A 12,553-nucleotide genomic window follows, 5' to 3' on the forward strand; every position below is an offset into this window, starting at 1 on the left:
TTTTTTTTTTTTTTTGAGACGGAGTCTCACTCTGTCTCCCAGGCTACAGTGCATTGGCACAATCTTGGCTCACTGCAACCTCCACCTCCCAACTTCAAGTGATTCTCCTGCCTCAGCCTCCCTAGTAGCTGGGACTACAGGTGCGTGCTGCCACGCCCAGCTAATTTTTTGTATTTTTAGTAGAGACAGGGTATCATCATGTTAGCCAGGATGGTCTCGATCTCCTGACCTCGTGATCCACCCGCCTCAGCCTCCCAGACTGCTGGGATTACAGGCGTGAGCCACCGTGCTCGGTTCTTTCAGAACTTTTATACCTTTAACCTTTGCATTTAGGTCTATAATCTATCCCAAGTTAAATTTTGTATTTGGTGTAAGGTAAGGATGGAGGGTTTTTTTTTATTTTTTAACATATGTGTATCCAATTGTTCTAGCACCATTTGTTGAAAAAACTTGTTTCTGCATTGAATTACCTCAGCATCTGTTAAAGAAAAAAAAATTTAATGACATTTGCTGAGGATGGTGTTATGCACGTCCCTGTGAAGAGACCACCAAACAGGCTTTGTGTGAGCAATAAAGCTTTTTAATCAACTGGGTGCAGGTGGACTGAGTCCGAAAAAGGAGTCAACAAAGGGAGGTAGGGTGGGGCAGTTTTATGGAATTTGGGTAGGTGATGGAAAATTACAGTTACAGGGGTGTTCTCTTGCGGGCAGGGGTGGGGGTCACAGGGTGCTCGGTAGGAAGCTCCTGAGACTCATTGTCCAGGAGAAGGAATGTCACAAGGTCAATTGATCAGTTAGGGTGGGGCAGGAACAAATCATAAAGGTGGAATGTCATCAGTTAAGGCAGGAATTGGCTATTTTCACTTCTTTTGTGGTTCTTCAGTTGCTTCAGGCCATCTGTATGCATATGTGCAGGTCACACGGGGTATGATGGCTTAGCTTGAGCTCAGAGAACAGTAAGGCAGGTTTTTTTCAAGGTGAGGGTCATGGTGATAGGTGTGGGGATGGCTACAAAGGGATTTTGCAATAGGGAGAGAGATTGGGCTAAATTTCTAATATAGCATGGGTAAGTGGGACTTTATAGCCAAGGAACAGAGTTGGAGTGTGTACACAGGAAATTATTAAGAGGAAATATTAAAGATAAGGTGAGAGGTGGGGGCAGGGAGTGTGCAGATTCTGGTTAAACTGACCTAACAGGATTCTTGCTGAGGACAGGGCAAGGTGATCAGATATCACCTGAGGATGGTAGAGGATGAGGAACCCAATCAGATATCAAGGGTGTTATCAACTTTATATTAATATATTGTTGGAATTGATTTACTAAAGTTTTGAAAAGAGTTTTTGTATCTGTAGTTACAGATACTGTGTGGCAGTTGACTTGCAGACAAGACAAGGCTGAAATGTGGGCATGGTGTGTGTGGAGTTAGGGTAGAGCCAAGGAGCAAACTAATTTATTGCACAGAACCTCAGAAGACTCAGGTAGGCTTCAGAAAGGATCAGGAATTGAAAATATCGGGTAGCTCTGAAGATGAAATTGATTAATTTTCATATGCATTGCACCCTTCATCTTCAGAGAAACTGATCAGCCCAAGAGAAACCATCTCAGATACTGAACTCTGGGGACCCCTGCCCTAGTGGAACACCTATCTTCCCCATCCAACAGTGATGCTTCATTTGTTCACAAGCTTGCCTAGGCATACAGAGATTTTGTGATTTCCAGTTAGCATTTTAGTACCTTACTTGTAAAGATGAATGGACAAAGAAGGATCAGATATTGGAGAAAAGCCCCTAATGTGAAAAGCAGAAGCCAAAATAAACAAAGAAAAAAGTAATCCCAGCTCTTTGGAAGGCTGAAGCGGGTGGATCATCTGAGGTCAGGAGTTCAGGACCAGCCTGGCCAACATGGTGAAACCCTGTCTCTACTAAAAATACAAAAACTAACCGGGCTTGATGGCACGTGCATGTAGTCCCAGCTACTGGGGAGGTTGAGGCAGGAGAAACACTTGAACCCAGGAGGCAGAGCTTGCAGTGAACCGAGATTGCGCCGCAGCACTCCAGCCTGGGCAACAGAGTGAGACTCTATCTCAAAAAAAAAAAAAAAAAAAAAAGGAAAAAGAAAAAAAATAGTAACTAGGAAGAAAAAGATAGTTTAGGGAGCAAAACTGTTACCAGAAGAAGGGTCTTGAGTGTGAGATGTCCAGGTTCTTGGCATTCTAAACAAAGAATTGGGCAAAACATGCAAAGTAACAAAGGAATGAAACACAGGAACCAAGCAGCAAAAACGGGAATTTATTAAAGCGAGAAATACTCCACAGAATGAGAGTCGGCCCGAGCAAGCAGCTCTAGGACCCAGTTAGAAAGTTTTCTGGGTTTGAAGTACTTCTTTTGAGGTCCCTTATCTGGATGAAGGATTTGGTCTATGGCTAATTAGATTATGGCTGAGGTGAATTATGGCTGAGGTGAATTGGCGCCCTATGCAGATGAAGGGATGGTGTCTGCTTGGCCTGTGGTCCATCCAGGGCACTTTCCCTTTCCATCTGAGAGGTGGTGAAGGGGAGAGTTGCAGGGAGAGGAGACTTTGATACTTGTTACTCAGACATGGGGAGTGGGGGGTGGGTTTCCTTTTGGTTCAGCTTTTGGAAGTTTGCATTAATAGGCCTTAAGGTCCCTGCCCCCAGACTCAGGTGTTTTCCCTTTTTATCCAGCTTTGAGAAGTCAGCATGAATTGGCCTTAGATTCCCTGCCCCAGACCTTAGTGTTTTTCCTCAGTTCAGCTTTAGGAAGTCAGAACAAATTGGCCTTAGATTCCCTGCTTCCAGACCCTGTTTTCCTGCCTCAAAACAAATTTTGAAAAATCTCGGATTTCCTCAGGGAGAGAAGAGAATACATCTATGAAACAAGAATGGGAAGCTCTGAAAAGAGAACATTCAGAGAACTAAACAGGAATGGCTGCATAATGAAAATACAAGACCTATTGTTCAAAAGTTAAGAATTTCAAGGTGGCAGTAGCATTGCTTACACCAGGCATGGGGTCCTTCTGAGCACAGGGACCTGTGTGACTTCTCAGGTTACACAGCCACCACACTGGTCCTGGGAGGAAGAAAGCTCTTAGAAATAAAATAGCTGATAGCATAAATAATAAAACGGAATACATTATTTGGAAGATAAGGTATGGAAATTACCAGGAAGTTGAACAAAAAGAGGGGAAACATCCTAGAAAAGCAGAAGATAGCTCAAGAGATTCAGTGTAAATGTAGTTGAATTTACAGGCAAAGGATAGAATAAAATAATCCTAGAAATAATTCAAGGCAAATTCCCAGAACTGAAGAACACAAATTTATAGATTGAAAGGGTCAAGGCAAGTTACATAATCATGAAATTTTGAATTACCAGGGATAATTTCCCAAAAGCTTTCAAAGAGAGAAAAACAAAACCAAGCAAAAATCCAGTCATGTACAAAGGTTTAGAAATCAGAACAGCAGCAAAACCATAATGTTAACTTAGCCAGAAATTGTGATATAACCATTTTGAGAGGCTTGGGGGAGAAAAGGCAGTGTATTAGTCCATTTTCGCTCTGCTGATAAAGACATACTCAAGACTGGGTAATTTATAAAGAAAAACTGGTTTGATGCACTCACAGTTCCATGTGGCTGAGAAGGCCTCACAGTCATGGAAGAAGGGGAAAGGCACATCTTACATGGTGGCAGGTAAGCAAGAATGAAGCCAAGTGAAAAGGGAAACCCCTTAAAAAACCATCAGATCTCATGAGACATATTCACTACCACAAGGGCAGTATAGGGGGAACCACCCCCATGATTCAATTCTCTCTCACAGGGAATTATGGGAGCTACAATTCAAGATGAAATTTAGGTGGGGACACAGCCAAACCGTATCAGGGGTTAAAAAAACAAAACAAAACTAAGTCCTCATCTACCATAGTGGGAAGTCAGTAGGTGGTCTATCTTAATGAAAATTCAGGAAACAGCAAGAGAAGCATGTAATTTAGAAATTTAAAGGTAAAACAAACAATTCTAAAAAGATATCTATTTCACCTAAAAGTATCAAAGGCCTCCTGAGCATAGGAATTGTGCATTAGGGAAAGGAACTGATGTTTTTCAATATAAACCTTGCAGAACTAACACCTTTGTAACTACATGTGTTAATAATTTAACAACTAAAATTGAATTAAAAGTAGATAAGGATTTGCCCTAGGTATTGCGTGGGACTCCAACAGATGTGACACTAATGACTCTTCTCTCTTCAGATTCCCGATACATTCTTCTGCCTGTCGTGTTACATCACCTCCACATTCACTTGCAAGAACAGAAGGACCTGATCATGTGTGCACGTATCCTTAGCAACGTATTTTGTCTCATCAAGAAAAATAGCTCAGTAAGTAAATACAGGTCATAGTATATAGTTCCCATCAAATGGCTTCTGGAAATAACTTGTAATTGTCTATAGAAACCGCACTAAAGAGGAAGCCTCTGAGACTCACTTTTATTTCCAGCTGGGCTGGACTTTTTGCTCCTCTTTGGAAGGAATTTTTTTAATCTTGTGGGATTGTGTAACCCCAAATAACCTGGGTTCCCCAAACTTGTATTTCAAGGAAGAACTGCATACTGAGTGAGAAAAATTGGAAAGCTCAAGGCCTCCCACACGTGTCTTTAATCTTGATATGATGACTGCTCTGTGGCAAGAATAAATTACTTCTTGCAATGTGAAGTTGTTTTTGATCCATTCTGTGAAAGGCCACTTCATGATACTCAGAACTTGGCTATGGTCCTTGGGCTGAGTCCCCTGGAAATTGCAGAAGCAAAGGACAGCTCCAGGAGATTAGGGGTATCTTACAATACAACCATTACTTGGCCCCAACAGTGATCTCCAAATTGTTATGGATTTGGGGATTCCTATCAATGTGCTTGACACTTGATGCAATGCAATTGCGTTAGAGAATGCACTGCAAAATGAGAAGAATCACATGCTTGCCTATAAATGGGACAACTCAGAGTATTTGTATTCATGGCTCAGAGGTCTGGTGTGAAATCCACATATGGAGAATATCCTGTTCCACTTCTGCCAATATGCAACTGTTAAGTAACCATTTTGCTCATTGGTAACAGGTTTTATGGAGCAGAGTTTGGCAATGAGTGCCAAGAATCCTGTTTCTCTGCTTCCCTATTACCTTTAGGTTACAGTTTCCCCAATTTGTCACTTACGATCAGCTTCTGAAGATCAGTGAGCTGGGATGGGAACTCAGTGGAGTTGTTGGAGATAGAGCCCCAGTAGCGTGGGAACAGAGTTGGCATTTGAGAGAAAAAAGCTAGAAATTCTGCCTCTGGAAGTATAATAAGAGGAACCTGCATGAAACAAAGCAGTTGACTTTTTCCCACCGCCATGATCCAGGCCCCAAAGGTGATCTGGAACTGGACAGAACAGTGGTGACAGAAGGCATGAGTTCAGTTTTAAACCCCACTCTATAAAATTCTACAAAGAATAACTATGCTATGCCTAGTTAGAATCTTTTTTCCAAATTATAATTGCTGAGAGTAAAATGTTAAGTTAGATAGTTCACTGCACAAAACCAAAAACAGCAGAAGAGAAACAAAAAGAAATCACCTCCACAACTTCTGCTCTCTGTAAGACATTCAGAGCAGAAACCAAGTCACTGGAGGGAAAATCTTGGTAGTTTTCTTGCAAGTGTAAGAAAATTTATCATGAGATCCTGGCCAAAAAACTCTTTCAAACTCATGGTTTCTAAGAGTATTTTTTACAAAGAGTGATCTCCTTGGTTAGGAGCATTTGTACATAGAGTTTTGTTTTGTGCAGGTGGAATAAGAACCCAATTCCACATACAGTCAGTGCAGAGCAATTTGGGTTTCTCTTTCAAGTCCTGAGGTGTGGATACTATTACCTTTGCATCGGAGAAGCAGTTTCCACATGGCCACATGACCTTAGATCCACTCTGTAGCTACGGGTATTTGGGCCAAACACCATTTCCTAATATTTACTTGCAAAGATTTTTACACATCATTTTTTATAGGAATAGCCATTTGTACTTAAAATAGAGTTTTGGAAAATGACCGATGTAACTCCAACGATGAGAAAAGTAAATATAAGCACAGTCTGGAACCGATAAATTATAGACCAAGAACCAGAATGGACTTGCAGTGAAGATTCAGGCTCAGAGAGGCACACTGACTTGCCTGAGATCACACACCCTTTTGGGAGCCTAGCTGGTGTTCTGAGTTAGTCTGGTGTGTCTGGTGTGCGTTCATGATGTCACCCACCTTTTTACTTATATCTCAGGTATCCATTGCACCACTGAGTTGTGTACTCTTGGGTAAGCCATTATCTTCTCTGTGCCTTTGTTTACTGTAAAAGGAGATCATTCACTTAGGTGAAATCCAGGTCTCTCAAGTTCTCTGACTCTTTGATTTCCCCTTGTCTGTTAGATTGAAGTGCATGTTAAACCCCAATTTCCTGAACACGTTATTTTTTTTCTCTCTTAAGGAAAAATCTGTGCTGGAGGAAATAGATGTGATAGTGGCCAGCTTGCTGGATATTCTGCTGAGGACCATATTGGAGATCACCAGCCGACCTCAGCCGTCCAGCTCAGCAATGCGGTTCCAGTTCCAGGATGTCACTGTAAGATCATAGAGCAGATGGCACGTGGAACAGGGCCTGGTTATGCTTGTTAAAGCTTCAGTCACATTGCAGGTGGCTTGATGTTATAATCTGGAAAATCTGACCTTAGGAGAGTAACCCATGAGCATTTCAAAATCATATGAGGTTACCTTAATTTTACAAGGAAACCAAAATATAAAGCATGTTTGTTAAAGGAACTTGGAATAAGCAGTTTTTAATTGCAGAAAGCCAGCTTTGATAATAGTCATACCTTGTCCAGTTTAAATTAATCCCAGATTTTATATCCCAAGTCAACTTGATAACTTTTTATTTTCTTATCATCCATCAAATTGCTTGAGGAAATGAGAAGAGTGAAACAGAGTAATAGGAGTCAGGGGCCCTGAGTTTTCATTCCAGATTTTTCAATCTGACTAGTCATGATCATAACTTTTCTCGGCCTCAGTTTCCTTAGCTAGGAAATGAGAAGGTTGAAATTGGCAATTTTATTTATTTATTTATTTATTTTTGAGATGGAGTCTTGCTGTGTCGCCCAGGCTAGAGTACAGTGGCACAATCTTGGCTCACTACAACCTCTGCCTCCTGGGTTCAAGCAATTCCCCCTGCCTCAGCCTCCTGAGTAGCTGGGATTACAGGTGCCCGCCACCATGCCCAGATAATTTTTGTATTTTTAGTAGAGACAATGTTTCACCATGTTGGTCAGGCTGGTCTCGAGCTCCTGACCTCAGATGATCCACCCGCCTCGGCCTCCCGAAGTGTTGGGATTACAGGCATGAACCACCATGCCTAGTCTGCAATTGGCAAAATTTAAGGTGCTTTGAAGTGCCACTATTTTGAGTCTAATATTGTATCTGTATTTTATATTCATGTAAAACATTAAGAAAAAATATTAAGAAATAATATATCTAGCAGTTAAAAATGTGTATCTATTTATGTATATACAGGAATACAAAATGGTATAGCTACCATGGAAAATAGTGGCTCTCCTATATATACTATAATATACAAGTTATGAACAGTGCACTTTCTCAATACTCTCATCAGCATTTGGGGTTGTCTCTATTTGGAGTGGAGAGCATTCTGATAGCTATGTAGTGGTATCTTATTGTGGTTTTAATTTTCACGTCCCTAATGGCTAAATGATGTTGAGCATCTTTTCACATACTTATTTGCCATCTAAATATCCTCTTCAGTAAAATGTCTTTTCATGTCTTTTTGTCATTTTTTTAATTGGATTGTTTTTCCGCTGTTGAGTTTTTATTTCTTTTTATAGTATGTGGTTTGCAGGTATCTTCTCCTACCCTGTAACTTGTTTTTTCATCCTCTTAACAAGCTCTGCAGAGCAAAAATTTTTAATTTCGTGTAAGTCCAGTTTATTAATTTCCTTTTATGGTTCAAGCTTTGACTCTTTTTGCCTAGCCCTGTATCTTAAATGTTATCTCCTAGTTTCTTTCCTAAAAGTAGTATAGTTTTATATTTTACGTGTAAGTCCTTAACCATTTTGTATGTATCAGATAATTCTAACAGTCTGACATTGCAATGTGGACATCTATTATCTTTTTCATTCAATTTGAGATTTTCTTAGATCTTAATAGGATGTGTTATTTTCTCTTATGGCCAAGACATTTCTATATTATAAGGTTTTGGATCTTACATAAACCTTCTGTTTTAGCTGGCTTTATGTGACACCACTCATCAGGGGAACGGTGAGTGCCTACCAGTTATGGTGAGACAGAGATAGAAATCCAGCTTTGCCTCTTGGCTTCCATTGACACCTGAGGCAAGAGGGCTTCTTGTTACTGCTGATTGAGGTGGAAGTTCTGGTTCTGCATGTGGTCTCTACTGACAAAGTGGTGGGAGTGGCTTTGTTACTGCTGGGCCATAGTAGCCATCCTGACTCTCTACTAGGCCTCTTTGATACCACCTCGGTGGGGAGGGAAAAAATGTGACTTGTTACTGCCAGTTGTGGCTGGAAGTCCAGGTTGCTCCCATTGTTTTCATGACCCATGGGTATGAACATACCTGCTCCCTATTTGACCTTCTCTGGCTCCACTCTAGGAGAGATGTTGGGGCACCTCACTACATCCTCATGAGGGTGGAAGTCTAGGCTCCTCACTCAGCCTTTGCAGTGAACGGGTGACTGAGGCCAAAGTTTTCTGTGGTGTTCAGCTAGAATAGAGCAGTTGTGGCTAAAAGTATTGCCCTGCAGGGCTGCCCTTTCCTAGTCCTTTGGCTGGAGAAATAAGGTTTTTTTGGGACTTTGTCTTTTGTCTGCCAACTATTGGTCTTTCACAGTTGCTGGCCTCTTCAGCCGTGTGTTTGAAATATATGAGGCAAAAAAGAAAACCCAAAGAAATCTACACCATGCCCTTCCTCAGGTCCCAAGGTTCTTGGCCAGTCTGCCCTCTCTCCCCTCCTGTCAGAGTCTTTTTCTGTTTGTTTTATATTTGATATTCAGGTTTTTAGTTGTACTTAGCAGGAGGAATAGGGGAGAAGTGTGTCTATACTTTCAACCTGGAAGAGGAAGGATGTCTCTTTCATTATGGTTTTGATGGTAACATTTTAATTGTTTCCTAGCAATATAACTCTTACATAGTTCAAAAGTTATAATGGCACAGCAAACAAAATCATAGCAAATGCTGGACATGGTTAAAGATTGCCTGAGATCAAAAGCTAAAACATTTTTTAAACTGCTTTCTATTGACGTGCAGAGTGTACAAGGTTGTTGTGCATCAAATCTCTGTGGCATACATGTGGTCTTCAGGTCATATGGTGTAATAACCAATGCTAATTAGGAGACTTCAGGAAGTCAGTGAATCAGGTCTGTGGGTGGAGGTGGGGTAGGGCAGGCAGAGTGATTGTCCCGTGTACTAAATTACAAGAAAATCACATGAGGAGAATCCTTCCTGCATGGCTCTGTGGTACCCCTTGCTGTATGAGAAACCAAACTCCCAAGGTATGTGGGGTGAAATTTTCCATGAAACACACACATAAATTATTTGACATCTTTGCTTTTATGCTTGAAGACTTTTTTTTTTTTTTTTTTTTTTTTTTTTTTTTTTTTTTTGGAGAATACTCAGACAAACCTAGCTTGATTTCTTCTCTGCCATTGCACTGACTCTGATGTTGGTCAAGTTATTAATGTCTCTAAGCCTCTGTTTCTTTGTCTTTAAAACAGAGAAAATAGGCCGGGCTCAGTGTCTCACGCCTGTAATCCCAGCACTTTGGGAGGCCAAGGCGGGCGTATTGCTTGAGACAGGGGTTCGAGACCAGCCTGGCCAACTTGTTGAAATCCCTACTAAAAATACAAAAAAATTAGCCAGGCGTGTTGGTGGGTACCTGTAATCCCAGCTGCTCGGGAGACTGAGGCACAAAAACGGCTTGAACCCAGGAAGTGGAGGTTGTAGTGAGCCGAGATCACACCACTGCACTCCAGCCCGGGTGACAGAGCGAGACCGTGTCTCATAAATAAATAAATAAATCAGAGAAAATAGTTGTACTTATCTCAAAGTTAGTGTGAGGATTCCTCAGATCTGTAAAGGTGTTTAAACAGTATCTGCTCTGCTAACTCGACCAATGCTGGCCATTAGTCATTATGGTAGCAGCAGCAGTCACAGTCATACCATGATTGTTGCAGATGTGCTTGATGTATTGTTGTTATAATAATTCTATGGCGAGAAATATGCCTTGGTCATTCACAAAATCCATTCTCTGGAGACTGAAGATCTGTTGAGTTTCTTTATCATTTTCTCACAGAGAACAGGCTTTCTGAATAGGGAGTCTTTACATGACAGTTCTACATTGAGCACCTTTTCATTCTGTGCAGACACATATGGAAAACTGCCCATGACAGGTAGACACACTGTGAGTAAACGCAGATCCCACAGTGTGCCATGATGAATTCTTGCAGTGTTCTGTAAGCACCATGATTGTTACCCTGCCTCCCAGCCACACCAGCGTGAGCACTGGCTTCTGCTGTATCATAGTTCCAGATAACAGAGGCCTTACTTTTACAATTTAAAAGGATTGTACTTTTTGTTTTCCCACCAACTGTTTTTTGAACTTTAAAATGCTTTCTCTAGCGAGAAAAAAAAAAAAAAAAAGCACCATTGTGATCAATTCCTTTCAACAGTCTAATTATAGGTAGAAGCAGATTCTATAAAGCAGTACAAATGACCACTTGCCTTGCATTCTCAACTGATGGAGCTCCAGAGTTCCTTACAACTATAAATGCTTACTTGTTCATAACTCTGTTAAGTACCATTTATGGAGCAGGTGATTCTTCTGGGCATAGGCCAGGTCTAAGACAGCTACTCTGATGTGTTCATCTAAAAATTTCATGTGTTGTCGGTTTGTGATTGGGGTATGGAAATGGGTCTGGGTTAATTCTATAAGAAATATGTGGAAAAAATAATGTATATGTATAATAGCTTTCATGAAGACAGTTGTAGCCATCCAATACCCGTGCTATACAGAATCATTTACAGAAATTCTCATTATACTCAATCTATACATAAAATGGCTACTGAGGACTACTGAGTTTTTAAGGTGATTTATATATAAGAAAGTATCACACTGCAGCTAAGTACATCTTGGCCACTGATGGCTTTTTATTTCTTTTTAACAAATTATAGGTCTAGGATTTTCATATCGATACATTCTTAAAATATCTTAAAAACAAAGAAAATTACATTATGGATAAAATATACATTAGTAATTGGACGTCACCACTAAAAGACTTAGTCGTGTAACCAAATACCACCTGTCCCCCAAAAACCTATGGAAATAAAAAAATTTTTTAATTAATTAAAATTTAAATTTAAAAAATAGAGCAAAAAAATATATTATGGATAAAATATACATTAGTATATTTTAGTAATTGGACATGTAGGCCTCCTAACAGAGTTGAATGTGGTTGGAGTTCCTAAACAGTGTAAGTGAATAAATGACATTGTAGAGTAGATGTTGGGATTGACAATAATCATCCTAAATGCCTAAGGGATTATATGTCATGGTTATAAGTTATTGCAATGGGCCTAAGTCAGGTATGACAAATAAAATCATAAATCTGGATTCAAACAGGTTGTTCCCCTATGTATATTGACTGTAAAGACTTAAGATGAAAGTCTATTCATTATTGCATACTATTTCTTATTACTAAATTTACAACAAATAATATGTCATTTTTCCCACTTCAGCATATTTCACTATTCACAGGATTGTGTGTTGAAGTAAATGTCTTAGGAAAATTAATCTAATAGCTGTATTGAAGACAATGTGAATATGATATGGAAAAACTAAGAGATGGAAAAGAGATGAATGGGTTTCTGCTAACTAGATTTGCATTTTTAAGTCAAGGCATATTAAGAGAAAGGTAAAAAAAGTATGAACCTTAGTTATCAACTGTTGGATTCTAGTATACTTACTAATATTTTAATTATAACCAAAAAAATCAGGTGTATTTTCTCTATACAATCAAATAGTCTGAGCAGAGGAAGATGAGTCACTGAGTACCGACTTCTAGAACCAGAGATGCCTGGGTTCACATCCCAGTCTCACAATTCTCAAGCTGTGGAACCTGGGGTAAATTTCTGAATCTTAAGAGATAATTATCTTTTCTTTAAAGTGAAGTTGATTGTGTCTCCCCAACAAGGCCCAAACAAGGAATGAACTCAATAGTATAGTCAAAGTATGGTAACTTACACATAGTGCCATTCCATAAATCATGGTGTTGTCACATGTCTTTTTTATTTTATTGAGGTATAATTGACATAAAACAAATGACACCTGTTTGAAATATACAATTTTAGTTTTGACATATGTGTATTCCTATGAACCATCACCACAATCAAGATAGCAAATATGTTCATCACTTTCAAAAGCTTCCTTGTGCCCCTCTTGATTGCCTC

At 39.9% G+C, this 12,553-nt stretch overlaps 1 protein-coding gene across 1 annotated transcript in view; it reads left to right on the forward strand.

Annotated features, from left to right (window-relative positions):
• DOCK4 (dedicator of cytokinesis 4) overlaps positions 1-12,553 on the forward strand; it is a 477,650-nt gene that overhangs the window by 350,057 nt on the left and 115,040 nt on the right. The window contains 2 exon segments of the mRNA XM_010382455.2: positions 4,264-4,391; positions 6,513-6,647. Of these exon segments, the coding sequence (XP_010380757.1) occupies positions 4,264-4,391; positions 6,513-6,647 (263 nt within the window).

The sequence above is a fragment of the Rhinopithecus roxellana genome, chromosome 6 (assembly GCF_007565055.1).
Source record: "Rhinopithecus roxellana isolate Shanxi Qingling chromosome 6, ASM756505v1, whole genome shotgun sequence".
Taxonomy (NCBI): domain Eukaryota; kingdom Metazoa; phylum Chordata; class Mammalia; order Primates; family Cercopithecidae; genus Rhinopithecus; species Rhinopithecus roxellana.